General features: G+C 39.5%; 1 protein-coding gene and 1 long non-coding RNA gene across 9 annotated transcripts in view; one reads left to right on the forward strand and one right to left on the reverse strand.

Moving 5' to 3' along the window:
• Positions 1–1,175: 1,175 nt before the first annotated feature.
• Positions 1,176–27,345, reverse strand: part of NRP1 (neuropilin 1) — a 182,639-nt gene continuing 156,469 nt past the window's right edge. For 6 of the 8 annotated variants that reach the window (XM_020990447.2, XM_078152238.1, XM_078152226.1 and 3 more), the window contains 6 exons: positions 25,313–25,372; positions 18,646–18,783; positions 10,508–10,782; positions 9,819–9,915; positions 6,451–6,501; positions 1,176–4,133 (listed from right to left, as the gene is read on the reverse strand). In XM_020990447.2, the coding sequence (XP_020846106.1) occupies positions 3,844–4,133; positions 6,451–6,501; positions 9,819–9,915; positions 10,508–10,782; positions 18,646–18,783; positions 25,313–25,372 (911 nt within the window). In that variant the 3' untranslated portion in view covers positions 1,176–3,843. The remainder of the gene's footprint in view (positions 4,134–6,450; positions 6,502–9,818; positions 9,916–10,507; positions 10,783–18,645; positions 18,784–25,312; positions 25,373–27,345) is intronic. The other 2 variants (XM_020990451.2, XM_020990448.2) reach the window with 1 other exon arrangement.
• Positions 8,536–25,328, forward strand: LOC144456757 (uncharacterized). Its single transcript, XR_013485830.1, has 3 exons — positions 8,536–8,857; positions 10,216–11,807; positions 24,420–25,328. It is a non-coding gene; the product is annotated as an uncharacterized LOC144456757 (long non-coding RNA).

Genomic DNA, 27,345 nt, shown 5'->3' on the forward strand with positions numbered 1-27,345 from the left:
CTTGGTGGGGAGGAATTCTATTTTATACCAATATCATTAATCTGGGATTGTTATTCAACTGCAGCAAAATTGTTGCTTGCTTACAAGTTTGCAATGCTAGAGTTTCTCTATCTTTGGTTTAAGGAAAGAAAGAGGAGAATGAACAGAAATAAACTCACAGAGAGAAGCAGATTCTCTCTCAGGGAAAGATACCCTTAGAAAGAATGGGGTGCTGCAGGAACATTCTCCTCAATGTACCAAATATGCTTAGAATGAGGCATTTCTAAAATAACCAAGGAGAGAAAAAGACGAATGGTTGGGGCTTTGGCAGTCTGTAGATTTTAAGGGGCAAGGGAACTATGGGTTATTCTGGAACAATCTTTCTAAAGAGCATTATGTTGATGCTACAACACCTCACCTTTTTTATTTTTCCAGATGGAATTGGAACTTCCTCAAAGGCTATTGAATGGTTGGTAATGAGTCTACCATGTGCAACTTGGTAATTGCCCTCAAAAGGAGAATGTGTGTGTGTGTGTGTGTGTGTGTGTGTGTGTGTGTGTGTGTGTGTGTGTATGTATGTAGGCTGGGGATTCAGAGGCCCTAGGTTCAAGTCCCTTCCTTTATGCCTACTACCTGCATTTCAGAAAAGTCATGGGCCTCAGTTTCTTTATTTGTAAAATGGAGTTGGACTAGATGGTTTCTGTGGTCCCTTACTGTTCTATGTCTGTGATGCTATAAATGCTATAAGCATCTCTCTGTCTCTCTCTCTGTCTCTCTGTCTCTCTCTGTCTGTCTTTCTCCCCTCCCCGCTCCCCCTCCACATCATTAAAATGCACCACCATGTTCTTATGGCTCTTATAAAGGACAGCTTTAGCTAATGGAACACAGAGCTTCTTGCTATAACATCAGAGATTAAAAACCTACACCCCCTCCCTCCCTCTACAATTTAATCTTCTATCCTCACCCAAATTAAGCTTTCATTAGGGCTTTTCATAGGGTAGCACCTCAAACATCTACTCTGAGCCAGGTTTATTCAGCAAGGGTTATCCTCTCAACCTTTTATTCTGAGGAGTATATTCTTTTATAACAATTAACTTTTTAAAATTCCATTCTCATAAGACTTATCTGATTCTTGAAAAAATACCATCTTCTCTAATGATGAGAGCCAATGATAATAAGAGGCATCAAGTTTGGGCTATTTTATGAAAATGTTTAATCCAACTGTTTCTTTGGAATGTAGTAGTCATAGCTTGGAATTTCAGTTACAGTTCAGTTCTAGGTGGATTTTATGCTACTCAGTGTCTGAGAATACAAACGTCATTTAAAGTTAAGGCTTCACTGTTCATTTTGAAACAACAATTTACAAGTGTCCTATTGTCATAGAAAATAAAAATTTCTGTAAAAAAAATTTGCACAAAATTTCATGATGGTACAAAACATGAAGCAATAATATACCAGTAAAATGAAATCATTTTACTACAGAAGTTTTTTTTATAGTTTTTCAATAAAGAAAAAAAATATGTTATTTTACACTTTTAAAAATTATGAAACAATCTAAAACAATATAAACTGAACATTCTGTAACACTGCCTTTACAAATTAATAACTTTATAAACATATAATTTTTAAATATATTTATCAGTGCAAGATACTTTTTAATTTAAAGTCGCAGTATCATTTTTCCTTGGTTGAAGGCAACTTTAAGTCCATCACCTTCTAAGAAATGAAGTCTTTAGTGCTTTAGTCCTGGTTCTGGACTGGATGCCATCGGGGACAAACACTTATTCTTCTTTTGTGGCCCTCCATACTTTACATGAAACAAACAGCATTTCCAATCCAATTAAATCCAGATGAATGGGCTTTCCACACTGCAAATGGGGTGCAAATGTGACTCCCAGTAGTTTATTGGAGAGACCAGTCATTATGCAGGAGAGGGGGGAAAGACCTATAGATCATTATATACAACATGACACAAGTAAACGGAAAACAATCAAAATTTCTTTGGGATAATTCACAGGCTGCCTTGATGCCAGGATGTCTCACTTGCTATGGTGTTAGGAGCCCTAAGTCCTGCCCCACAGAAGGCTTCTACTTTGTTCAGTGACTTGGAAAGAAGCCCAGAGGCATTCATTCACAGGAGCCACCAGTTCCCCCTGCTTCTGAGTGTGTTTTTGATATGGGTTTTCAAGTTCTCTACTTTCCTCATCTCAGAACATTTTCCTTTCCTGGCCCCAAGATTTAGAGTTTTTCTTTCAAATTAACTGCTAGCTTTTGTATTCCCCTCTCATCTTCCAACCAAACAGTTTCATTGGGGTTTAAAGGAACCTGATAACCTTACTTACTTAGTCAACCTGAGTCCCAAATAAGAAGGTTCCAATGGAACATTTAGCACTGAAATTTCATGGCTTTCATTCAGCCTTTCTTTGAGGTCTCTTTTGCAACCTAATTCAGTAAAAACCACATCCCACAAGCTCCCAATTTATCTTTCCCCACTGAACCCAAATACTTCAATTCATTTTGATTCTGATTTTGGGATTAAAAAGACCAAGTGAGTGAAAAGTTGAAGGAAAAAGGATACTGTCACTTTACAGAGTTAACAAGAAGCCCAAAGTTAGACTTTGGGGGGAGTAAAATTAGGAATTTTCCCTTATTTATTTATTTTTAAACATAAAGTCTAGTAAAATCCTCTGCCATTGTCAGCAAATTAAAGCTGCAGGTTTCTTTCCTCAACAATGGCAAACGCCTATCTTTTAATAAGAGAGAAAAGACGCAGAGTGATAGGAAATAGAGAGAAGAAGAAGAAGAGAAGAAAAAGTTTACCTCTGAAAATACATTCCATATGAAAGGACAATAAAAGAGGATATTGCAGCTTTCTACAAAAGGGTTAAGAGGCATGAAACTGAATTACAGAAAAAGTAGAACAATCAAAGCCAAGTTGCCCAAACTTCAGAGCCCTTGCCTTCCTGGGGGAGGGAGGGGTAACATTTCACACTAAAATATACTTTCTTCTCCGTCAGGACACCACCAGGGTTTGAGTAGAGATAAGGGCTTCTTTTCACCAGAGGGAAAGAGAGGGGTCAGTCAAGTGAACACAATAAGAACCAGTACAAACAAAAAGGCACTTTGGAGGACATAAATTAGCCAGTGCCAAGGACTGTTTGTTTCGGTTTCCGGTGGTACACTCGGGTCAGTTGCCAGTCATGGCTGATGATGGCACATTATTCTGTATGGAGTTCACAAGCACAAAGTCGAGTACAACACTGAAAACATCAAGGGAGATTGGACCGTATTGCTTCGTAAACAGAGCTGACACACTATACTGGTACTGAGGTGTCAGTACTCTCTCAAGAAGACAGCCTAACCCTTCTTTGCCTACGCACAACACGAGTAATTATACACAAGTACAGGCGCAAGAGTCCACTAAATCGCGGTTAATCCAATCTTTTCTGGGCACTGAGTTACAGGCAGCAAAGGGACCCCACTGAATACACTTGGTGACAGCATCTTGGATTTTGCACAGTTTAGAATAAAATCCATCAAAGGAAAAGGAGAAAAGAGAGAGGGGGATGGGGGAAAGAACAAAAGGAATCATTAAGTCGATCCTACTTGGTCTCAACACCAGCATCTGATTATTTAAATCAAACCAACAGAAAAAGCTGACCATCCATGGTACAGATCGTTAATACAGATGATTGTTCAGGTTTGTCTGTCAGCTATACTCATCAAACCTCCTGAGAAAAGCTTGGCTCAGCGTCATCAACGCATGTTTCAGCCTGTACAGTAAAGGAAGATCAACTGTTCCCCAGCACGCTCAAGTTACATCCTTCCACTTAAATTCCTCGATGTGTCTTTTCATCTCGGCCTTCATGCCTCCGAGTAAGTGTTTTGTGTGTTCAGTTTGTCTTTTTTCAACTTTACGCCATCCACAAGTTCAAAGTTGTAATTCTCCAGGGCAGATAAATTTCTTTCAGACATCCCATTGTGCCAACAGGCACAGTACAGGACAACCCCACATATGGCTCCCAAAAGGACACCGAGGGCACTCATGGCGATGATAGTAATGAGAATGGGGTCCAATGTCTTCAGCACATTGCCGGGCTTCCTAGAGATGTTCTCATCACCTTCTCCTATTCCATTGTATCCTGGTGTGCTTCCTAAGAGGGAGGGGAAGAAGATAGAAGTAATTGCCTTTGTGAGCAGTCATAATGCCAGATGAAAGTAAATCGGAAAAAAATGAAAAAGATGCAGGGTCTGCCCTAATAGTGTCTTGGGTGAATTTGTAAAAGCTGAGGTCTGTTCCCCAGATGGCTGGGCATGACTAAGGGGAGCTCAGTATCTTGTGCCTGGGGGAGGTCAGATGGATGTTGACTTTGGGACCAATTGTTTAGCATTTCTGGCCAGGAAGGACTATATTTTATTCTAATTCAGATTTCCCATGGAATTTAGGATTTAAAGTACCTCCATCTATACATCATAGCTAATAATAATAGCTGACATTTATATAACACCTATGACGTGCCAGGTTCTATGCTAAGCACTTTACAAGTGTTATCTCATTTGATCCTCACAACAACCCTAGGAGGTAGGAGCTATTCTTATCTCTACTTTTCAGGTGAGGAAACCGAGGCAGACTTGCCCAGAGTCATACGGCTAGTCAGTGTCTGAGGCCAGATTTGAACTCGAGTCTTCTTGTCTCTAAGCCCAGTGCTCCATCCATTGTTCTACCTAGCTGGCCAATAGCTACATGTAGTAAGTGTTAGTTCAAAGCTTTGGTCATTATGCTTTTTGAAATGCTCAGTCACACACTAAATCAAAACACATAGTGCAGGGATTGAAACATTCCTTGTTCATTTGACTAACTCCAAAACCAGACACGAGGAAATGTTCAGTGCCATCCTTTTATGTGGTGAAGGCTCCACTCTCACTGTGTGTTTTACGCATGTGTTTGTCCTGCCCGAGTGCAAAATTTTCACTCCACACAACAGTATTTTTCCAAGCCTACTGTGGTTTCATTCAAGGCAGAATCAAGCCTTCAAGATATGTTCATTCTGAGCTGAAAGCAAAGAGAAATTTGGCAAAGCTCAGCAAAGCTGGAATGCTTTTTAGGGAGGCACAAAGCACGGCCAAGATATGCTGGCTAGAAGTCCCTTCATACTCAGTGGCCTCACGGTCCTGGTGGTTTCACTGGAGAAAGTAGCAGAGCTCTGCAAATCGTCACTGGGGAAATCTTTGCCTGGTGACTAATTACCTTGTACTAGAAAGGAGACTAAAAATGTTAATGTGAACATGTTTGATGTTTACTTAATGGTGTTCAAAACAACAATGATTCTACTCAAAGAAAACTAAAAATAAATGCAGTGGGTCCCTAAACAGGGCAGGGGGAATACAAACCAAGGGACATATTAATACTCTCTCCCTTGATGAAATACTGTTTTGAAACAATGTCTAATAAGGTATACATGAGAGTGTGAAGACTCTGTACCTAAGAACCATGATGAATATATTAATATGTGTGATAGCCCAATGACTATATACCAGCTGTACTTCTGGATACAGCAAGAGTACATGCATGTCTATGCTAGGCTCTGGTATTTACTTGAATACGTAGAAAACATGCCAACTCTGGGAATGATGGGGGATTACTGTTGGAACACTCGAGGCAATGATGGCACACTAGGCCTTTCCAAAGTGGTAGTACAGGTCAACCTTGGTGGTTTCATTGGTCTTGGTTTCAGGTATGTAGCTCTTAAAGTAACCCAATACCTTCTGGGAGGCAGCACAACAGGAAGGGAAGATATCTACTCTAGAGTCAGAGGTCTTGAGGTTGACTTTTAGTCTTGCTACTTATTTACTTGGGTGACCTTGGACCCTTTTATGGGCCTCAGTCTTCTTACCTCTTAAAAGAAGGGGTAAGACTGATCTTTGAAGCTCCTTTTAAATTCTAGATTCTACAAAGGGCTAAGTTTGGTGATCTTTGGCAATTCCTAAACCAATTGAAGGTAGAAACTTTGCAGTTGAGGACTAATTAAAAAGAAAACTCTCAAATTATCATGAAAACAGGGGCTGTTGTGGATTAGGAAGGAAATGGAAGGAAGGAGGTCAAACCCAATAACACAATGGACTGTGTAGGATGAACAGTTTGTTAACATTTTGGGTAATTTGCGTCTGGTGAATAACTAGCAGTAAAAGTTTGAATTGGCCTCTTTTAGATGTCAGGGCATGATGTTTTCTCCAGGATAACTAGGGCATGGCTTAGACCAAAGAGAGCCACAAAAGGTTCCATTGGGCTGAAATTCTTGTGCGAAATGAAATAGGAGCTAATTGAAAACATTAAAGGGACTCTTAGCTTGGTGTCTTACAACAATCCAAACCAGGGTCTGAGGATTTATATTAACACAATCACTCCAATGACAGATTTTAAGGACAAATACATTGAGTATCACGTCAGACTGATAAACAAGACAATTTTACCTGTTTCAGGATTTGAGTTTTCTTTGTCCTTATTATCCACATCCGTTGATTCTAACGAATAAAAAAAGAAAAAGGATAACGATAATTAAAGATACAAACACATAACACACAAGAGGAACACGCAATTTCTAGGTCCCCTTTGAGATGCCAGGAGGCTCTAGCCCTTTGAAATGATTAGAAATCAATAGGAGGGTGACAATAAAACACATACAAACTTGCTAATCAGCCAGAATTGGAATACTTTGGCTTAAGTTTCAGTCCCCACCCTCAAGCAGACCCTTTGGTAATAGGTGATGTTTTTAGGCGATGGGAGGAAGAAGCGGCAGTTTGAATAAGTTCAACAGGCAGCCAGGATACAAGCCTAGCTTTGGAGTCAGGAAGACCTGCCTCTGACCCATACTGAACGTATGACCCTAGGCAAGGCACTAAGCCTCTCTCAGTGCCCTCAAACAACTCTGACACCATAAGCTAGGTACCACTGGGGGAAGAGGGCAGTTTCCTCACGAGGAGTTGCCTACATTAAAAAAAAATCATAAGTAGCCAATGACAGCAGGATGACCTATGGAGAGCCTGTGGGAAAGGCATTAGCCAAATAGCCAGTGTTCTGTATTCCAAGGGCATTTAGCCCGTTAAATCATGCCAAATCTTAATTTTGCTTTCTTCATAGACCCCTGGCCTGAATTTGGTTACAAAGACCATGGTGCAATATTCCCTGCCTCCTACACGGAGCATACCTTTGGGAGATTGATGCAGCTAGAAACTTGGATCCCTAAAACAAAAATTTCAGAAAGGAAGCCCTTCCCCTTTGGAAACCACAACTTGAACAGGTGTCCTTCTCCTGGTCCCTCAGCCCCCAGCTGACCACTCCCTTCTCTGAAATCCTAATGTGCTCAGCATAAACCACACATCTTAGCTATGAGTTATTATTTTTTGTTTGTTTATTTCACAAATGCTGATTTTTTTTTCTCTTCCAGATAGTCCATAAGCTCACTGGGAGTTAAAGTGCAATGGTCTAGCACAGAGCAAGACACATCAGGAAAACAACACATGCTTTGTGATTGACTGATGGAACGGCTATATGGTATTTTCATTGGAGACTGAAACAAATGAGGCAGCTAGAAAGAGGATGTCTCCCTAGGACTGATTCACCAAGGTGGCGTTTGCATTTTCTACCTGAAAATTTGAGCAATAAATGTTCAACAAGCTGAGTAACTGATCATTACAAGGGGACACTTCCCAGAGATTCAGGAGGGTTATCTCAAGTGAATATCGTATACAAATACAAATGAGCCGATAGACATCTTATCTCCATAACCCTCTATAGATATTGCTTGAGAAGCCCCACAGGATCTGCTGTTAGGGAGCCCCATTTATTCTCTCATAGCCCTATGTGGTGCCCAAGTCATGCTAGCCTTATGAGTAATTATCAGTGACCAGCACCAAAATATTAAGCATTACTCTTCCCTGCCACAACCTGATAAATACAATTTATACCAGTTCACTGGGATATCAGATGGAATATCTCCTCCCATAGATCAAAGAAATAAGCATTTTTTCACTATATTTTTTCCAGTTGCCACTATTGACCCAGTCATATTTCTACTAGCATTTCAGGGTCTGTATGCATTAAACATACTGGTAGGAAATGATTTGAAAAGCAATGGAGTTTCAAAAAAAAAAAACCCCAACATACATTACAGAGAACAGGTTTTAAACTGATGTCACAGATTGATCCTCTTTAGTTTTAATTAATGCAAGGAATTTATATGATGATACATAACATTAAAGTCAGAGTGAAATAAATGAGGCATAAGATAAACAAGTATGCTATGAAGATAAACAAGTATGCTATTACAATGACATTAAAAATGCTTTTCAAAAAAAGTATAAAAAATTAAGAATTATTGTCTATATTTCTCCCCCCCCCAATATCAGATGTGTTTCAAAATGGCACTACCACCACAGCCAACTCTGGGCATAAGACATAATTCTCTTCATTTTATTAAAATTAATTTCAGTTATTTGGGGGTATAGAAACCTTTTTGCTAACTCATTATAATACATGATGTTTGCAGGGTTCATAATTTACTGACTTGACCTTAGTTATACATCATGAAACCAGATTTTTTTTTCCAAGTTGACCATGTGCATTTACGCTGTAAAGTACTTGGAACTACACAGTTGTTTAAATGTTTCAGTTACCCTGCAGGTATTTTGGTCTGCTACAGATGCTGCCCTTAATAACAGTTTTGGACCTTTCCCAGAGAAGCAATGTGATGTGGTGGATAAAGAGCCAGCCTTGGAAATAGAAAGACCTTGGTTCATGTCTCACCTCTAATACCAACTGCCTATGGGATCCTGAGCAAAGTAACATCTCAGTTCCTGGAGCAACTCTGTAAGACTAAAGGTACAGGGAAAAGTGTTGACTTGTAATGGCGCAGGAAGTCTCCTCACCTGGGAGTTCCTTATACCAATTAAATCACAAGTCTGGTCTCTATGACTGGTCTTTATAGACATTGGCTATTAGATATGGCCCTCCATATACTCTGTTCCTTATCGGTGCATCTAGAGCAGACATCTGGTGAACTAACATCACTCAATGTGTGTTATCACACCAAGGAACCTAACTGGGACGCCAACCAGGAGCTGTCGCATTCAATAGCTGCCCTCCCATTCTGAAGGTGTATATCGGCAGCAGTGAAAAAGATGGGAGAAATAAAATCAACCAATCAGTCAACAAGAATTTGTTAAATGCCAACTCTGTGTGAGGCACTGTGTTAGTCACTCACAAAAAGTGAGGCAGAAGAATTCCTGGATTGGTAGTTGTGAAGGTGGCCCATTCAATTACTATTAGAAAGCTCTTTATTGTGGAAGGCTTAAGAGATCATGAGCCGGCTGAGACTTCTTTGTGGTGAAACAGTATGGCTGTGAGAGTCTGTTAATTTAGCTACCTTTTCTTGTGTGTCTCTGTGTTCATGTGTGTCATATATATCCGTGAACATGTCTTATCATCTGGGCTGGGCTATGAATTGTCTCAGGTCTTTGGCATATAGACCACTGAAAAGTTATGGTAGTGATAAGTGTTTGTTATGAGGGTCAACAATAAGCAGTGACCTTAAAAACACATTTTAGATCTCTCTCTCTCTCTCTCTTTTCTCTGGTGTTCCTGTATCAGTGGTTACAGGATACTGGTAATACGAAATGATTTGATTTTAAACATGGTTTCAACTGGCATACCTATCTCACTAGCACCTACCTAATACTGAATATCTATTTCCATATGAGTGAGATAAAGACAAGAGCAGTGTTGAGAACATTGTACTATGCCACATCTTCACTGGTCCCACTCTATGGTACCTCATACTTACTTTTACAATCCTCCTGTGAAATGTGGTTATTAATACTAATGTCGTCAACTGCAATCCCTCCAAGGTTTCCTTTTCCGATTTCACCCTCAACAATCACCTAGCAAAGTGAGAAAATTTTCACACTGTTTAACTGATAGTGCCAAGCTGCAGTGCCCACGAATGCTTGCTCAGCTCTAGCGACAGCACCCAAATTAAATTCACAAGCTTTCACACAAGCACATGTTGTGCTTGTCAATCGGTATTAGCTGGTTGGTATGGTACCATAGAGCATCACTTCACACATTCTTTTAAAAATAGAAACTTTAAAACTAGGGAAAAAAAATAGCAGATGAATGGGATGAAACATTGTGACTGCCCAGAAATAGTTTATAAGGCAGCATTTTCTGTTCCTTCTCAGGTAATTGCTTCAACTTGTGTAATTTGGGAGATCATGAAATATGCCGCCATTACAACTTTCACAGCAGCAATATCCTGGACTCAGAAGGACCACCACCACCACCACCATCTTCCAGAATTTCTGGAATGTTTTCTGCTCTCTATCCTCTCTTTCTTTTGCATAACCCCCAGGAGGTTACATTTTCAAAAGAGGTCATAGGTCTGATCTCTCTGCTTCTGTTTCTAAAGCCTTTCAACACTCTCTAACTGTTCATCTGAATCAACTGCCCTCCAACCCAGGCAGGCCAACATACCTGATAATGTTTCAGAGACTTGTGAAGTAGAACACGTCCTTCCTTCCAGTGGTTTCCTTGATGTCCAATGGCAGTCCAGAGCGTTTGATCATATTCATCCGGCTTCTGGTAGCGCAGTTTGACCCTCAAGGTGCCAACATGGGAACCTGACATGTGGTACCAGAAGGTCATGCAGTGGGCAGAGTTCTGGGAATAAACGATGGGGCTCAGCAGCCGGGCCACTTTGCCCTTCTGATTTTCATCAGCTTGGGAATAGATGAAGTTGCCATCTCCTGCTGTGACAATAAGACTGTGTTAGGAAGAGTGGTCTCATTCACCGTTTTTCTGCTTTCTTTCCTTAGAAATGCCTACCCCCTCCAAGCCTATTTTTCCCCAGGCTGAGCTGCCTGGACCCAGTGTTAGAAACGGAACCCTTCACAGGGAAACTCTAAAAAGCCTTGCTTGGTAGCCGAGGCCCTTCTGTGTGCATGTTTGCAACAACAGCCTGATTAGGAGAAAAGCCTGGTGGTAATTCTTTATTCTGTAAAGCCTCATTAATTCATATCCTGTTCATTTGGATCCGTGATTGTTTTGTCCTGGCTTGGGGATGAAGTCTGGCTTCTTGGAGAAAACAAACTGTTTACAGTACCTTTAATACCACTCCAGCAATGCTCATTTGCATACAAACACTGACTGCACTAATTAAAAGTGATTCTTGACTGTTCCTTAAAACATACCCAGGACTTCTATCTGATCAACATTTGTTGTAAATGTTTGAGTGGTCTTGTAAATGTTTCTTGTGTTGGATTGAATTTATGCAGAGTCTGTGTGTAAACGACACTGTCCTGGGGACCGGCCAAACTTGAACAGCAGCCGAGACATGTGTATTAAGGCATCCTGCTTCATCACGGTCAGTGATGATGATGATGATGACAGCTGCAAAGTACTTTACATATAAAGGCCACACATGTACACATGTACATATATGTATACACAGAACACATACATGCATACATGTGTATATATTCACACATATACATACATTATATCTCTATTATCTATATCTCTATTTATACCCATCTTTATATCTATGTTCCTGTTTGGTCCTTACAATGGTACTGTGAAGCAAGCTCTATTATTATCTCCATTTTAAAGATGAAAGAGGTTAAGTGACTTTCCCAGGGTCACCCACCTAGGTGTGGGATTTAAACTGAAATCTTCCTGACGCCTGCTCCATTGCACTATCCGTCGTGTCCCTAGCTGCCATCAGGACTGACAAGGACATGAGCACGTACACAACGTACAAGTATGCAACGGATACGTAAGTCTTTTTGTTTGTTTCTGGTAGAGATGTTAGTTGAACTGAATTAACACTTTGTTTTGTTGCTGCTTAATCGTTTTTCAGTCGTGTTTAACTCTTTGTGACCCCTTTTGGGGTTTTCTTGGCAAAGAGACTGGAGCAATTTGCCATTTCCTTCTCTGGCTCATTTTACAGGTGAGGAGACTGAGGTAAACAGGGTTAAGTGACTTACACAGGGCCACGATTTGTTAGCTGCAGATTTATAGTATGTGCATATTTTAAAGTGCTACAATTGCAGTTTTATAAAAAAAAGATCATTCATCTCTTTTCTCTCATTTGACCTGGGTTTCTCCTCAGTTAGTGTGAGACGGTTAGGTTTCTCTTGCATTTGGTGGATGATGGGGGGGTGGGGCGGGGCGTGAGGAGCAGCATCTGGGTGGTGCAATGGATAGAGAACTGGGCCTGGAGTCAGAAAGACTTGAGTTTGAATCCAGCTTCAGATACTTACAAACTGTGTGACCTTAGACAAGTCACTTAACTTCTGTTTGCCTCAGTTTCCTTAACTGTAAATGGGGAAATGAGATAGTATTTGGAAAGCACTTAGTACAATGTCTGGCACGTAGCAGGCACTATACAGATGTTAGCTATTTCTATTATTATTATCAGTAGTGGTGGTGGTGGTGGTGGTGCCCTCGCAGATAATATATATAGTTCTGCACTGTGAGAATTCCTCTTCCTTAGGTCAAGGCACTATATTTGAATCCATATAAAGTCACATTTTTGAAGCCCTGTGGAATGGGTTGGTTTTGGCAGTGGAGATACTCTCTGAGCTGCAATTACTTACTATTGGTTTTGCTTTTAATTGTCCCCACTGGGAAAATTTCCCTCTGTCACCACCTGGTCTAAACACGTAACTTACACTTCATTGTTTGCCCTTCAAACAGAAGTCACTCAAACTAATGCTTAAATGCTTCCAGGGGCTAGATTTCACTGGTGTGGATACTCCCTCCAAGGACTCAGTCTGTGACTTAGAAGAATCACCAGGGGTGAAAAATTTATCAATCTATAACCCAGCTGGTAATGAATCTTTCTGAATTCAACTAGTCTGGTCTTTAGACCATGGCTATATAGTTGGTCACTAGGCTGTGCCTCAAGCTTTTTTCATCTTGGTAGTACCTGCTGGAGCTGGTATTTTGCTGTTCAATTACCTGAAGGAACCCATGGCCATCTCTATGTCACACTGGGGCATTGGAGTAGGACTAAGGCTAAAGTACAGACAATGGAATTATGAATCTTATTCTCTGCCTTCAATGCACATTCAATGTATTTCAATATATACTGTAGAAAGAGCATTGATTCGGAAATCAGAGGGCCTCGGTTCAAATCCCACTACTGAGACTTATTACCTGTTTACCTTGGGCAGGGTCATTAATCTCCCTATACTTCATGCATCAGTTTCCTTATTTGTAAAATGAAGGGGTTCAAGTGGTTAGCCTTTGGGGCCCCTAATTCTAGCTTTTGATCTATGACCCTAAGCCAAATTTGTATATTTTATTGTATAAATGTTTGGTATCCATATATGTGTCTGCCCTTTTCAGTATTATCCAGAGTAGAGCATAATGCTTTAGTTGACAGGGGCTACACAACTCAGTTCTCTCTTCCCCAGGGTGGTGTCACCGACATGCTCATTCTGCGTCAATACCTTTATCAATGATGGCAATAAAAGGATGATTGAAGTAAAACACATCTATGAACCACTAAGTCTATCTATTTTCAGCTCATTTTGTCTAAGAGATAAACTACTTACTGATGTCTTAAGCATCTGAAAGTCTGTTTCTTTCATGAGGGGCAGACAAAGAAAGAGTGATTTGTCTGTCCACAGAGATTGACAGTCACAAATGTACCTTTCTGAAGTGAAACTTGGGGACTTACGAGATCTAATATACCGAGGAACATCTACTTGGTTTGCACTAAGTAGGAGTGTGAGATGGTTGGGTCTCTTACATTTGGTGGATGGGGAGAAGCTAGGTGGCACAGTGGATAGAGTGTTGGAGCCTGAAATCAGGAAGATCTGAGTTCTAATCCAGCTTCAGACACTTACCAGCTGTGTGACCCTGTGCGAGCTATCTGCCTCAGTTTCCTCATCTGTAAAATGGTGATAATGATAGTACCCACTTTTCAGGACTTGTTTAGATTAGTCAGGAAAGAGGTAGGTTTTGAAGAAGAAATTGAAGGTTGTGAGGAATATGGAGATGGGAAAGAGGGGATGAATTTAAGGAATGTGGGATGTGAGTTGGCCAAGAAAATGAAGGTTTTAACTCTGGAAAGATAGAAAGAATAAGTAGGATTCAGGAAGGGTACAATGAAGTCGCAACTATGGAAATAAGCCAAGCTTGAATTGGGAAGTAAGGAGGATCAATGAAGTAGTTCAGGGAAAGCAGAAATAGTAATAATCAGGGTTTTGTTCCCCCCCTCCCCCTTCTTCCTCACCCTGGGGGATCATTTGTACTCCATAGGATTACTTGAAAAAGCCAGGTCAGGGTATCTCATACTAAATGTAAATGAGTATTACTTCCCTTGTTCAGACTTTGGCAACATATATTATCTTTGCCATCAAAGATCTGAATAAAAACAAGCTTTGAATACCACAGGAATAATTTTAAAATAATATTACTTCTGCCAACAATGAATTAACCTTAATGAATAATTAATAATATCAACAAATTATCTAGAACCAAACAGGTACTAATTTGACAGATAATTACATTTTAGAGTTGGAAAGGTCCTAATGGCCATCTAATCCAGACTCCTGATTTTACAAAGAAGGCTTGGCGCCTGGGGAAGGAGTGTGATTTGCCCAAGGTCGTGGTAGTAGATCAGAGGATCTCAGTTTAAAGTTGGACAGAACCTTAGAGACCTTCGAGGCTGGAACTAGAATCTCCTGAATCAGTCCAAATATATTCCTCTTTCCACTATATCATACTGCTTCTGTAAGCCACAAACAAAAATCCAACTTTGACTAACAAACAAAAACAAAACAAAAAAACCTAAGCCATAAACTCAATTTGGTTGAATTTCTCCCCCAAAGCTTCTTTCCCACCAAACACCAATAAAATACCTAGTGGCCAGCTAAAGTTGGAAATGAACCTATGTATTTTTTAAATCTTCAGAATATAACAAAACCAGAACATTGTTTTTTTCTTCTGTAAAATAAAGGAATTAGACTAGATGATTTCAAAGACCCTTTTCAGCTCCAAATCCTATCATCTTAATACTATATGAACTCACAATGAACTAATATTAATTCAGTTGAAGTTCTTGCTTTGAATGAATTAATGGTTTTTTTTTCCTTCCTCTGAGTTAGGTTTTAGAAGAAGTTTTTTTTAAAAAAATTCCTCTATTCAAGAATATGGAGAAGGAAGTGGCAAACCACTGCAGTATCTTTGCCAAGGAAACCCCAAATAGGGTCATGAAGAGCAGACATGACAGAAACGACTGAAGAAAAATCCAGGATTGGGCCAATTTTCGTGTTCTAGGCCTTTTTATCCTGGCTACTCAAGGTTAATGCAAAAGATCAGTGATTCAAAAATTGAATATAACAAATTTTCCTAAGCACCTACTATTTATAAGGCACCTTGGTAGATACTAGGATACAAAAATAAAAGGGTCCCTCCCCTCTAGGAACCTACATTCTATTGGTGAACAAGGCAACATTGTCCTAGAAACTACTGGTTAGAACTCGGTTTCCGGATCTATGTTTCCTTTGAGAGGCAGAACTCCTTCTGCCCAACCTCCACTCCTCTCCACCCAAAAAACCTTGTCAGAGAAACTTCATTGTATTCCTGTTAAAAGTCTAACATGGAAATTCAAACAGAGCTGTTTTAAATAAGTCTAAAGTTGGACAGCATGCCATAGTGTCTGGATAATATTATTTTAAAACTGTTCCCATGGCTTGAATCACAAAATTTTCTCAAGAGGAAGGATGGATGGGAGGAGGGAAGGAAAGAAGGAAGGAAGGAAAGGAGGGAGGGGAGGAAGAAGGGAAAGAGGAAGAAAGAAAGAAAGGAAGGGAGGAAAAAAGGAAGGAAGGAAGAAATAAAGAAAAAAACTAGTGACTGAAAAACTAGAAGATTGTGAAAGATTGTGTGTATGAAATTTTTTGTTAGCATTTTAGTAGACTTATTTATTTTTAGTAAAGAAAACACAACAACATTGGTCCAATGGCCAAGTTGAAATGGCTGCTCATCAAAACAAAGGAAGCAGAACTTTTTGGGCTGTTAATTTAAGCCCAGAGCAGCCTCTGGAACATGTCTAGTCAGAAAGTACAGATATTTTTCCTTTTAGGGATTTTATCCCAGTTCTGGGTCAGGAACTCTGTGTTCGTTGTCTCAATTCGTGCTTTCCTTCTTCAGCCTTTTAGCTTTTGTCAGTCTCTGGCTCGCTTAGCTTTTAACCTCTTTTGAATGTCAGATCCTACTGAGCCATTTGCCTTCACTTTGCATCAATTTTTTCACCATTACTGCCTTCATTTCAGCTAATTGCATTTAGTTAATTTGCTGCCATTTATATGTACAGTGCCATTTACAGTCAAAGTATTTTAAGTTTTTTAAAACTACTTGTCTTAAGATTCAATGAAAAGTGTCTCAGGACTGAAGGAGTCCAATTTTATCTAATTTCCTTGTCATTCTCATTAGGGTGAGGGGGAGGGGAAGGTTAGAGCTGTGTAAGAGAAAGGCCTATCTGGCACAGTTAATGACTCCATTCACCAGATAAAAAGGGAAGAGCAAAATAGACCAATAATCCATGTCACACTGACCCACTCTACCAAAGCACCAACTCGGGGGGAATCTTATTTTAATGAGATCTCAATACATGAGCAAATTCCTACTCTGGGGATCCTTAGGGAAGCCATTATTTCTGTATAAGCAGTATTTGGAAGAATACCAGCTTATTGAAAGTTTTTATCCAAGACGGGAAATTCTTACTTCTTTATACTATCAGCTAAGTAAATGTCAAAGAAGAGGTGAACTGGGGAAATGATTAAAAGGAAATGGAATTGTTCCTTCCCAGCTTGTTGTCTTATTAGCTTCTTTCTACAAGGGGTGAAAGGGTTATTTTAGTGTTTCGGTGGGGGTAGGGTAAGGGATACTTTTTTTTTTTTAATGCTGCCTTCACCTGTTCAGAAGTGAATGACGTTAAAGTCTTTCAAAACAGAACTAGCATTATCAATCCATCTAGCCTTATCCCACTTCAAGGCCTATGGAAGAGTTAAGTACTGGACTTAGACTTTCATCAGCTCTGAATAAAAGGAATGTTGTAGGCATAGTACACTTGTGTTTCAATTGAAGAGGTCTCATGATACTCTTGTGGACAAGGTAGAGAGGTATGGCCTAGGAAGGTACAGTTTGTTGGATTTGTAATGGATTGAATGACTGGACTCTAAATATTGCGTTTAATGAATGGGCTGCTGTCAATCTGGAATAAGACTTCTAGGGGAGTCCACAGGACCCTTCTCCTTAGCTCTATTCTACTTAATATTGTTATTAATGTCATGGGTAAAGGCATAAGCACCAAAATTATCCAATTTGCAGATAACATGAAATAAGGAGAGTTTGTTTATCCATACTTATATATGGCCACATTTTGGCCCAGACAGATTATTGGTAAAGTACATAGCACAGTGCCTGGCACATAGTAGGTGTCACATAAATGTCAGCTATTATGACTTTATTGTTATTACCTCCCTTAGATTATCTTGTATTTATTTTGCATATATTTTACATACATACTTACATTTGGATAGATTGTCTCCTACAGAAGAATGGAAGCTTTTTGAGGGCAGGGACTTTTTCATTTTTTATTTTTGTGTACCCAGGACCTGATATACCAAGTGCTGGTACATCGCAAGTGCATTGATTCCTGATTGAACTTGGCTTTTTATCTGTTAGGCTTAAGATGACAAAAATCAAGATCCCTAAACATCTCAGTAGGCTAGGATGATGTACTAACTCTAAGAAGATGCCTTTTAGTGGAGATGAATATGAAGTGTTTGAATTAAACCCAGCTGCATAAATAAGAACAGAAAAAGACATGAAGAAAGAAGCATGTTCTCCAGAATGAGGGAGGGTATAATTACACTGTATTTGGTTCTGATTTTAGAAGGACATTGAAAAACTAGAGACTTTCTAGGAGAAGGTGTGGGAAAGCAAGCCATCCCATAAGAGGATCATAAGACTTAGGAAGAGCATGAGAGCTAGCTGGCTTCAAGTATTTGAAGAGCTATTATGTGAAAGAGAGATTAAATTTGTTTTACTTGGCTCAAGGGGGCAAGACTAGGAGTCATGAGTGGACAGTTGTTGAGAGATAGATTTCAGCTAAATAAAAGAAAAACTTATTCACAATTAGAGCTCTTGAAAAATGGAGTATGTTGGGAGGTGGTGAATTCCTTGTCCCTGGAGGTCTTTAAGCCTTTGTAGGTTGGATGGCCAGTTGTACAAGATGTAGAGGTGATTTCTGCCTTTCTAACTCTATGATTTTATTTTCAGATTTTAGGTACGAAAATGACTAATTCGCGTGCATTTTTCTTCTGCCAAATGGCTTCCCAGGAGGGACATTGCTCATAGGAGAAATAAAACCATAATTCTTTGCTCCTTGCCTTGAGTAAATCCTTATATAAGAAGGAAAAAGACAAATAGGATATCTTGTCAATGGAACCCTATTTACAAGGCTCTTGTCTCAGGATGACTTTCCAACTCAAAATTCACAGAAACCACTGTGACCCATCCCATCCCCCCAGAGAATTCTCTGGTTCAGAAAGGATTCTTGTAGAGAATGGAGTTTGCCATGAACTCATGATTACCTGTATGATCTTGAATAGGCCCTGTTTTGCTCGTCAACACACTCCACTTCAATTCCACGTGATTGTCGTGTTCCCACTGACAGAATGTCTTATGAGATCCCCAGCCAAATCCACAGTTAAAACCATATGCTGAAAACTCTTCATTGGGCAGGGAAGAGAAAAAGAGACAGGCAGAAAAAAGACAGAGTCAATCATTTAATTTAGAATAAAATAGAGACCTCAATTAGTCCCTGGAAGGAAAATTTATTTGAGATTCATCTCTACTTGAATATTCTGGGAAGGCCACAAATATCGGAACTGCCAGGAACTTGAAATGCAGGGAAAATGTCAAATTGTTTTCAAAATTTCATTTAGCTATTCTTTACTGGCTTTAAACAAATGAGAGATGGCAACGTCAAATTGGTTTCACATGAAAAAAAATTAAAGATGGTATCTTTCAATGACATCTATTGTACCACTTGAAGTCCCTCCTTTCACAATATTTAATGGTCCTTGATGAGGCTGAATCATATAGACTGAAATCCAAAATTAAGAATATTGAGAGGATACTACCCACAGATTTAAAAAAATCTGGATGTGTGGGTTGTCTAAAGAGTATAATACTGATGTTAATCCAAATTTTCATAATATTCTTTTAAAGTTTTCACACTTAGAATAGATGTTTCAGATGAAGTTTTTTTGGGAGGAGAATTAGCATTTTTTGGGTGCTCTTTATATAATAAATTAAATTTTTTTTTTGTTTTATGGTTTGTGTGTGTTATTTTTTTTCCCACTTAAAATGCTTGACACACTTAAAACCACAGAGGTAATCGAAACTATACACACATTTAAATAACCATCAGAAAATTTTCATTTTTAAAAAACTCTTCCTCTGGAATTTGTGGAGTTCATTGATATAGATCAACTATTTTCCTCATTCATCTGGCAAGGCATTGTCTGACAATGCTCCTTCCCAAATATATAATCTTATAGATTTTCATAAGATTCTTACCTTTAGGATTTTTATTTAACCTTGTGAATGCTGAAAACAAAACCCCATTGAATGTTGGAAAATTTGTGGTGAAATTAAGACCTCCCCCAAATTCAAACTTAAAATAGATATAGTGACAAGCTATGGATGCTTTAATGTGCAATTTTTTTGTTTAAGAAAATAAGGCATTCAGAAACTCAAATAACACCAACAAATTTCATTGCTTTTAATTTAGTTTAGACCGCCCACAAGATGGCAGCATTGAAATGGAAAGGGGAGAGAGACAAATAGGGCACCCTGCCAGTTGAACTTAAAATAAACCTCACAACAAGTCTCATGTAAATCGAGGGAAGTCTGATATCTTAAGGCTTATGATGGTCAAAATGAGATCATATCTTGTTTTGAGCTTTAACTTTGCCCAAGTATTTTGCTTTCTCTATCTACCCCACCTGTGTTATCCCCTCCCTACCAGCCTCCTCCCTTTGCACTATAACAATGGTATTTGGAATTTTAATGGAAAGATCTATTAAACAGATAAGAATGAAATTCTTTACATTTCTGGCACTTTGAAAACACTAATATTTGCTTCCAACTCATATTAAATCTGGAATAAGGATTCCACCTGATATACCCTCAAAATGGAATAGAAAAAAATTCCTAATTCCAGTGACAATGTGACCTCTTCAAAGGATGACATCAGAAGTCCAGAGAAATAAACTAGGAAAACAGATGATGTATATAATGTGAGCATTATCAGTTAGTGGAAAAGGGCCATATTTCACAGTTCTCGTGTCACTGGAGATTTATATTTCATGTCTAGTCTTTCGTAACCATGAAATAAGGCTTCTTAAAGCATGAGAAAGCATCTCCAAAATTTACCACACTTTTGCCTAGTGAGATTAAATTATGTAAATGAAGGACAGTAAATTGTATAGTTAGGTAGTCTTGAATGCTGCAATCTGATCATACTGGACTGTATTGCTACATAACTACATGTTAGAAAAATGTTAACGGGAATATTTTATTTTTTCTGTGTTACTCTCAACAATATTTCATAAAACATTCAGTACAGGAAGGCAATGACATATTTCATATATATAATTCAGATTATGTTTGCTTTGCTAAAAACCCTAAGCATGTCCTTCAGTAGAGGAAACCACCACATCTGTGAATTAAACTAAAGGATTTCTACTGATGTCACAAACATAGAGTTTAGGTTCTTATTACTTCCGGGATTAAGGAATCTCTTTGCCTGGAAGTTTTTTTTTTTTTAAGAAGGCTTAGATTATCATCTGTTTAGGAAGTCATGGGTGTGGTCCTGCATGGTCGGTCAAGGGAACTTCCAAGGTCCCTCCCAGTCTGGAAAATCTAAGTTTTGATCAGAGCATGCTGATTGCTATGCGTGCTTTTCTTCTACTCTTTTATTCTATCTGTTGGTCATTGAATTTATAGTTTATGGCTAGTTTTTCATTCTGTAAGAAAAAGTGGAAGGAAGGCATTTTAGGGTGGTGAATATGGTTTGAAGTTTCAAACTTTGGCCTGGGCAAAAAAGGCAATTAGAGGCACAAGATAGCCATAAATGTAAACTGAACATTGGAATATTGACCCCTAAATCTTCAGAATGCTATCCGGGCACCATAGCTGCAAAATTCTCATTAAAGCAAATGGGAATAATGTGGTTAAATCCCTGCTCGACTCTTAAAAAAATAGCAGGAAACAATATTGTGAACTTAAAACAAATTTATAGTCTCAGAGAGCAAGCACCAGCTGTACTTATAGAGCCAATCTTACTCACAGTTGAATCATTAATGGTGAATGTGCACGAGGATTTAATTTTGAAGTCTAGTATACAAAGTTTCTATTGAGTAGTTGAACATTCCCAACTCACAGGCTGGTCCTTACCATTCAAACAAGGGGAGGTGATGAGGGGCATGGAAATTGCAAGGACACTAACACACTTTGAGTTGCTATAGCAATATTTGAAGACATAGAAGCATATGAGGCCTGGTAGAGGGAAAATATATTTAAAAAGATGGTGGTTGTACCAGCTGTCTTGGCATAGCACTAATGGAATCTTGCATATAATGCAACCACCCAAAAGGTGTGAGAATGTTATGTGTTTATTGAGTTTACTAACACTAGTAAGAATTAGACTCTGGTTGGTTGTATATGATCATGGCAGAATTGGATTCTGATAGAGAGCTCTGATGAGTTCTGATTTTCCAGTTTATGAAAAACAGTGAGAGAGAACAATACTTTCAGGTTCTCTGACACACAAAGAACTATGTAGGCTGGCTAGAAAGAACCAACTGGACAAAATGAACTTTTCAATCATCTCAGAATCCATTTTGGTATAAATCTGGCTTCCTGTTCTTCATGGCCCCAGAATCTAGAAGTAGAAAAGTTACCAGGAAGCCCATTTAGCCTTGCTATCCACCAGGAAAAACTTCCTCATAATTGGAACCATCCAAAGGCTGTCTGAGGAGGTAATGGACTCTTTCTCAAAAGGAGTCTTCAACTAAAGGCTGGACGACCATTTGTTGGGTGAATTTTAGAGGGGGTTCTCATTCAAGACTAAATGGCCTTTGAGGTCCTTGCCAGTTCTTAGATTCTACATAAATGCCCAGTCTGCTCTATGCTTGAGGGCACTAATGAAACATAACTCACAATCCACCTTAATATAACATTTTAAGGCTTATAACACACTTTCCTCATAACTAACCTATGAGATAAATAGGACAAGTATTATTTTTCTCATTTAACAGATGAGGAGACCAAGCCTCTGAGAAGATAAATGATTTGGCTAGATGGCTCAGTAGATAGAATTCTGGGCCTGGTGTCAGAAAGACCTAAGTTCAAATTTGGCTTCAGATACCTAGTACCTATGTGACCCTGAGCAAGTCACTTAACCTCTAAATGCTTCAGTTTTCTCATCTGTAAATAGAGATAGTAATAGCACCTACCTTCTAGGGTTGTTGTGAAGATCAAATAAGATAATGATTGTAAAGCCCATATTTCAGTGACCGGCACATAGTAGATGCTATCTAAATGTTAGCTAGAAGCAGCAGTAGTAGCAGTAGTAGCAGCAGCAGCAGTAGTAGTAGTGGTAGTAGTGGTAGTAGTAGTAGTAGTGGTAGTAGTAGTAGTAGTAGTAGTAGTACTAGTAGTAACAATCTGGGGCAAGAGCAGAACTCAGGTCTTTTTCACTCCAAATCTAGTTTGATATCCTCAGCAATACAAATGATATCCTCAGCTCTTCTAAGTGCACCAGACAATCAACCTTAGCTTCCAAAGGAATTCATCAACAGGGTGTATGACGTATATCAATGTTTCCTCGACAATGATACCATCAGTCTAGCCTGAAAGCCCTGGGTCTAATTAGTATACTTCCTTAACGGATGTTGTCACTATTGAAACCACAATAAACTGGAAAACAAACATCTTAGAGGAAGTTCTTTGTTGAGTTACTTTTACTGGCTTTGTTGCCCCCTTCCACCCCGAAATGACAGCTGCTGATTCAGCAGTCCCAAACCACCCCTTGGATAATAAACAGGCAGTAAATTAGAGAATGGAAAAAGAGATACAGGGTGCTGTCTTTTGTATACAGAGACGACCTTGCATACGTCAGTACCATCAGGACATGGCCTTTGAGGTTGTTTTTAAATTTTTTTCTTCCCTTCCTTTCTATAGTGGTGATGGGTTGAACTGAATTAACTTGGGTGAGCACCCTTTGACTGTGCCTTTGGTGAGATGGCAGGCTTGCTGTCTGTGACCACGAAACAAGGTTCCTTTATGTGAAACTAAAGAACCATGACCTTAATGTCAAGTTCAAATCAAATGAGTCAAGTGGAGTTTTTTTTTTCTTTTCTCTTTCTTAAAGCAGTTCTTAGAAATTCTTGATTGCCTAGGAGAAAACTATCCAGTCTATGAATTCCAAATTGCTTTATTCCTCATCCTTCTTTCTTTCTACTGTTTGTCTTTTGGTTATAGTATTAACACCTGCCTTCCAAAACAATCCCTTAGCTTGGATGCTTCGGTGTGGTGGGGAGTTAGCCATGAGTTCTAGAAGGCTTTGTCGGTAGTTCACAAGCCCTGGATAGCACAATTGACATAGAAAGGCTTGGAGTATGGGCTCAGTGACAGGCTGTGTCTATTGTCTAATCAGATGTGTTGGCACACCCAGGTGGGAGCATCTCTAGGAGGAAGTGAAAAAGAAGATAGGACAGGAAATATTAAACTGATAGCACGATTTCATTGCAGATTTAATAGTTGTGCCTACTGATTGGAAAACTGAAAGTAATAATGAAATCATTTAAGGGAATTATCAGGACCTCATTTAATCGATTCTATTTGTTTTCCCTATTCATGAACCTAATGGACAGTAGGTTGTGTTTCCTATCTCCTGTCCTCATTAGCACCTACAGTGGAAAGCTGGCTGTATTTTCTTAGTACTCACTATTACCACACTGCTTAAAGCCCATGTTGACTGCAAAGAGAATCACACAGAGAGATATTCACTCAGATTATAGAAAGCGATACAGAGGGCCAAGTTTGACAGCAACTTGGGCAAAGTAGGGGTGAAGGGGTGATCAGAAATAAGCTTCCTGCTAGTGACTATCCCTCACTGACATATTAAGAAGGACTTGAAGGCGTCAGGAAGATCGTCAGTCAACCAGAATGCCCAGCAGGGAGATTTAGGGGTTAAGTTCAAGGTAGGGAAGTTTGTTTTGCTGCCTAATCAGGTCAACAGTGATGGTGTCCCTAAAGGAAGCATACTAATTAGGCCAACTCTTTCTGTTTTCAGCTTGGCTTGATGGTGCCGGACTGTTGAGGAAACATTGATATACACCACATGCCCCGTTAATAAATTACTGTGGCAGCCATGGATGATCGTGCTTAATAAAGGAAATGGAAGAAACTGAAAAACTGACCTGCTCACCTTAACCATAATGATTAACTTTAAAGTATTTAAAAACTGCCGCTTGCCAGCACTGATTGTTTTCCTTTGGTGCGTGTCTGTGAGGAAGAACTGTGCAAAATACTTTAAAAAAAAAAAGGCCATAACCTTGGAGAGTGGTTAAGCTCTGATAAATAGCCACTGAAAGACTTTGGGAGTCATTAGCTTTTCTATTAATACAAGGATGAGGAGGTGCTGCCCCAGGGCTCCCCGGAGTACTTCCCTTCCTGCACACATTTATAGCAGTGGTTTCCTGCACCCCCTTTTTGTGGCCCGCCCACCGGCCCACTGGAAACATTACTGTAAGACTGCCAACTCTGCGGCAGGCAGAACTGACAAACTTTGCCTGTCTTGGTTTTGCAGCATCATGAGGAAAATAAACAGTCAGGCTGCTGCTGTCTGTGAGGCTCCCTCTCCCTACAGTTTGCAAACACAGCCCATGTCCTAGACCGCTGCGTTTAAACAAAGTATGTTAGTCAGTTCCTTTGGTGGAGAGCTGAAATTGTCAGCATTTGGCAAAGGCTCATGGGCAGGGAAATCTCAGTTCCTGCTGCATATACATGTGGATAAAAGGAGGAAAAAAATACGTTTATGCTCTGGCACTTGGAAACCAGATGCTGCTACTCTCCTGAGGGGACTTTTAGGGGATGTAAGAGTGGAGAAAGAGGCCCTACAAGCATTCTGTTGGCGCTCATGATGCCCACTGCGCTAATAGACAGACAAGGCACAGAATACCATACCTGACTGTATTGTGCTTTCTATGACAGTTGGTTTCTCCGTGGCCAGTATGGTGGTACCGCCTGGAAGAGAAGGTATAAAGCAGGCAATGAGCGGAGGAAACATTACGGATGAGAGATGACATATTTAAAGGCATTTAAATGACATTATAAGCATCTATACATGCTATGCATGTAGCTGTTGGCATATCTCTGTCTTGGTTTCTGTCTCTTTGTCTCTCTGTTTCTCTCTTTCTGTCCCTGTCTCTGTCTCTCTTTTCCATACATAGGCATGCACACGAGTTCCTATACTTTATTTAAATCCTAATACTCTCCACTTAGCTCTCCGAATTTCAGTGCATAAACTTATCCACAAAAAAGGTCAGAGTACACAGATGATAGAGGTATCTGTGGTGCTTCTGACTTCCCCAGTCCATTGATTTTTGTTTTGTTTTCGGTATACCACAGATACCTCTAAAATCTGTGTGATCCTGAGGGAGTTACTTATAATTTTTCTGGTCTAATCACGTGTAAACTCCTTTCAGGCAAAGACAATTTCACTGTTGTCTTTGCATCCTCGGTGCTTAACAGAGTGCCTGATGCTTGAAAAATTCCTACTGATTGATTGAGTCTCAGTTTCCTCCCCTACAAAATGAGGATAATAATAATACTTGCACTACTTAACAGCATTATTGTGAGGTAAATGCTTTATAAAACTGAAGTTGCTACATATGTGCAAATGCTTAATTAAAACATCAACCATTATTTTTCCTAGAAGATTCCTTACAAAACCCTCCTATAAGGCTATCTATTTGAAATTTATATGAGGAATAAGCCATGGGAATAAAATATAGTGGAAAGTACTGATTTCTGGATGTCCTTCGTAATTTGGGAATAAATTTGACCCAGATCTCTCCCCTTGAAAATGATCTCCAAGTATTTTAACTCTATGACCTGAATGGTAGTTACAAACTAGCTCCCTTTGCCTTGTTTTAAAAATGAAGGGGGTTGATGCTGGCTACCATAGTCTTTCCTTTCCGGTGATGAAGTTTTTTTTTTTTTCTAAGGCCAAGGTTTATGCCCAGTTCATCTCAAGCTGGATCGTTACAGGGAAAAAAGGAAGGGGAGAAATCTTTCTCATTGTCCTTAGAAATACAACTGCCTATTAAGAGTGAAAAAAGAAGCACTAAGCATATTGTGGGCCTTCAATCAATATTAAACAATGAAATTCCTGGTCAAAGGACAGACTCTTAGGGGACCAAGGCTTCTTTTGCCTCTTCCCTGTCTGTTTCTTTGGCTCTTATATCTCTTCTTCTTTGTTTATCAGGCCCTTATATTCTCGCTCTGTTCTTACAACTATGTAGCATTTTACTTAATATATATCGGTGGATATTTAAGAACAGTATTTCCTCTGTTAGCATGCTTTTCAGGCAAGTTAATTCACCTGTCATCTCAAATGCAAAAAATTGGATAGGCTCTGTGTGTGTGTGTGTGTGTGTGTGTGTGTGTGAGAGAGAGAGAGAGAGAGAGAGAGAGAGAGAAAAAGACACAGAGACACACACATACATATACACAGAGACAGAGACACAGAGAGAGAGAGACATATACACAGAGAGAGAGAGACAAACACACAGACAGACACATACATACATACACAGAGACAGAGAGAGAGACATATACACAGAGAGACAGAAAAAGACACAGACACATACACACACACACACATAAACACACACACAGAGACAGAGAGAGAGACAGATATATACACAGAGACACAGACACACACACACACACACAGAGAGAGAGAGAGAGAGAGAGAGAGAGAGAGAGAGAGAGAGAGAGAGAGAGAGAAAGACAGAGAGACAGAGAGACAATGGTTGATGGTTGAGGGAGTTTAGAAATAGATAAATGGGACAGGTAGAAGCCCAGCTAGAAGACAGAAGTTATTATGACTTGGGGTAGATCTCTTGCCTTGTGTGCCTGGCATGTAGCATATACTCAATCAATGTTTGAGGTTGTTACAGCTGATGATGACAATACCCTCCAGCTCCAGCTGG

The sequence above is a fragment of the Phascolarctos cinereus genome, unplaced genomic scaffold, assembly GCF_003287225.1.
Source record: "Phascolarctos cinereus isolate Bilbo 61053 unplaced genomic scaffold, phaCin_HiC Scaffold_1;HRSCAF=81, whole genome shotgun sequence".
In the NCBI taxonomy this organism is placed as follows: Eukaryota; Metazoa; Chordata; class Mammalia; order Diprotodontia; family Phascolarctidae; genus Phascolarctos; species Phascolarctos cinereus.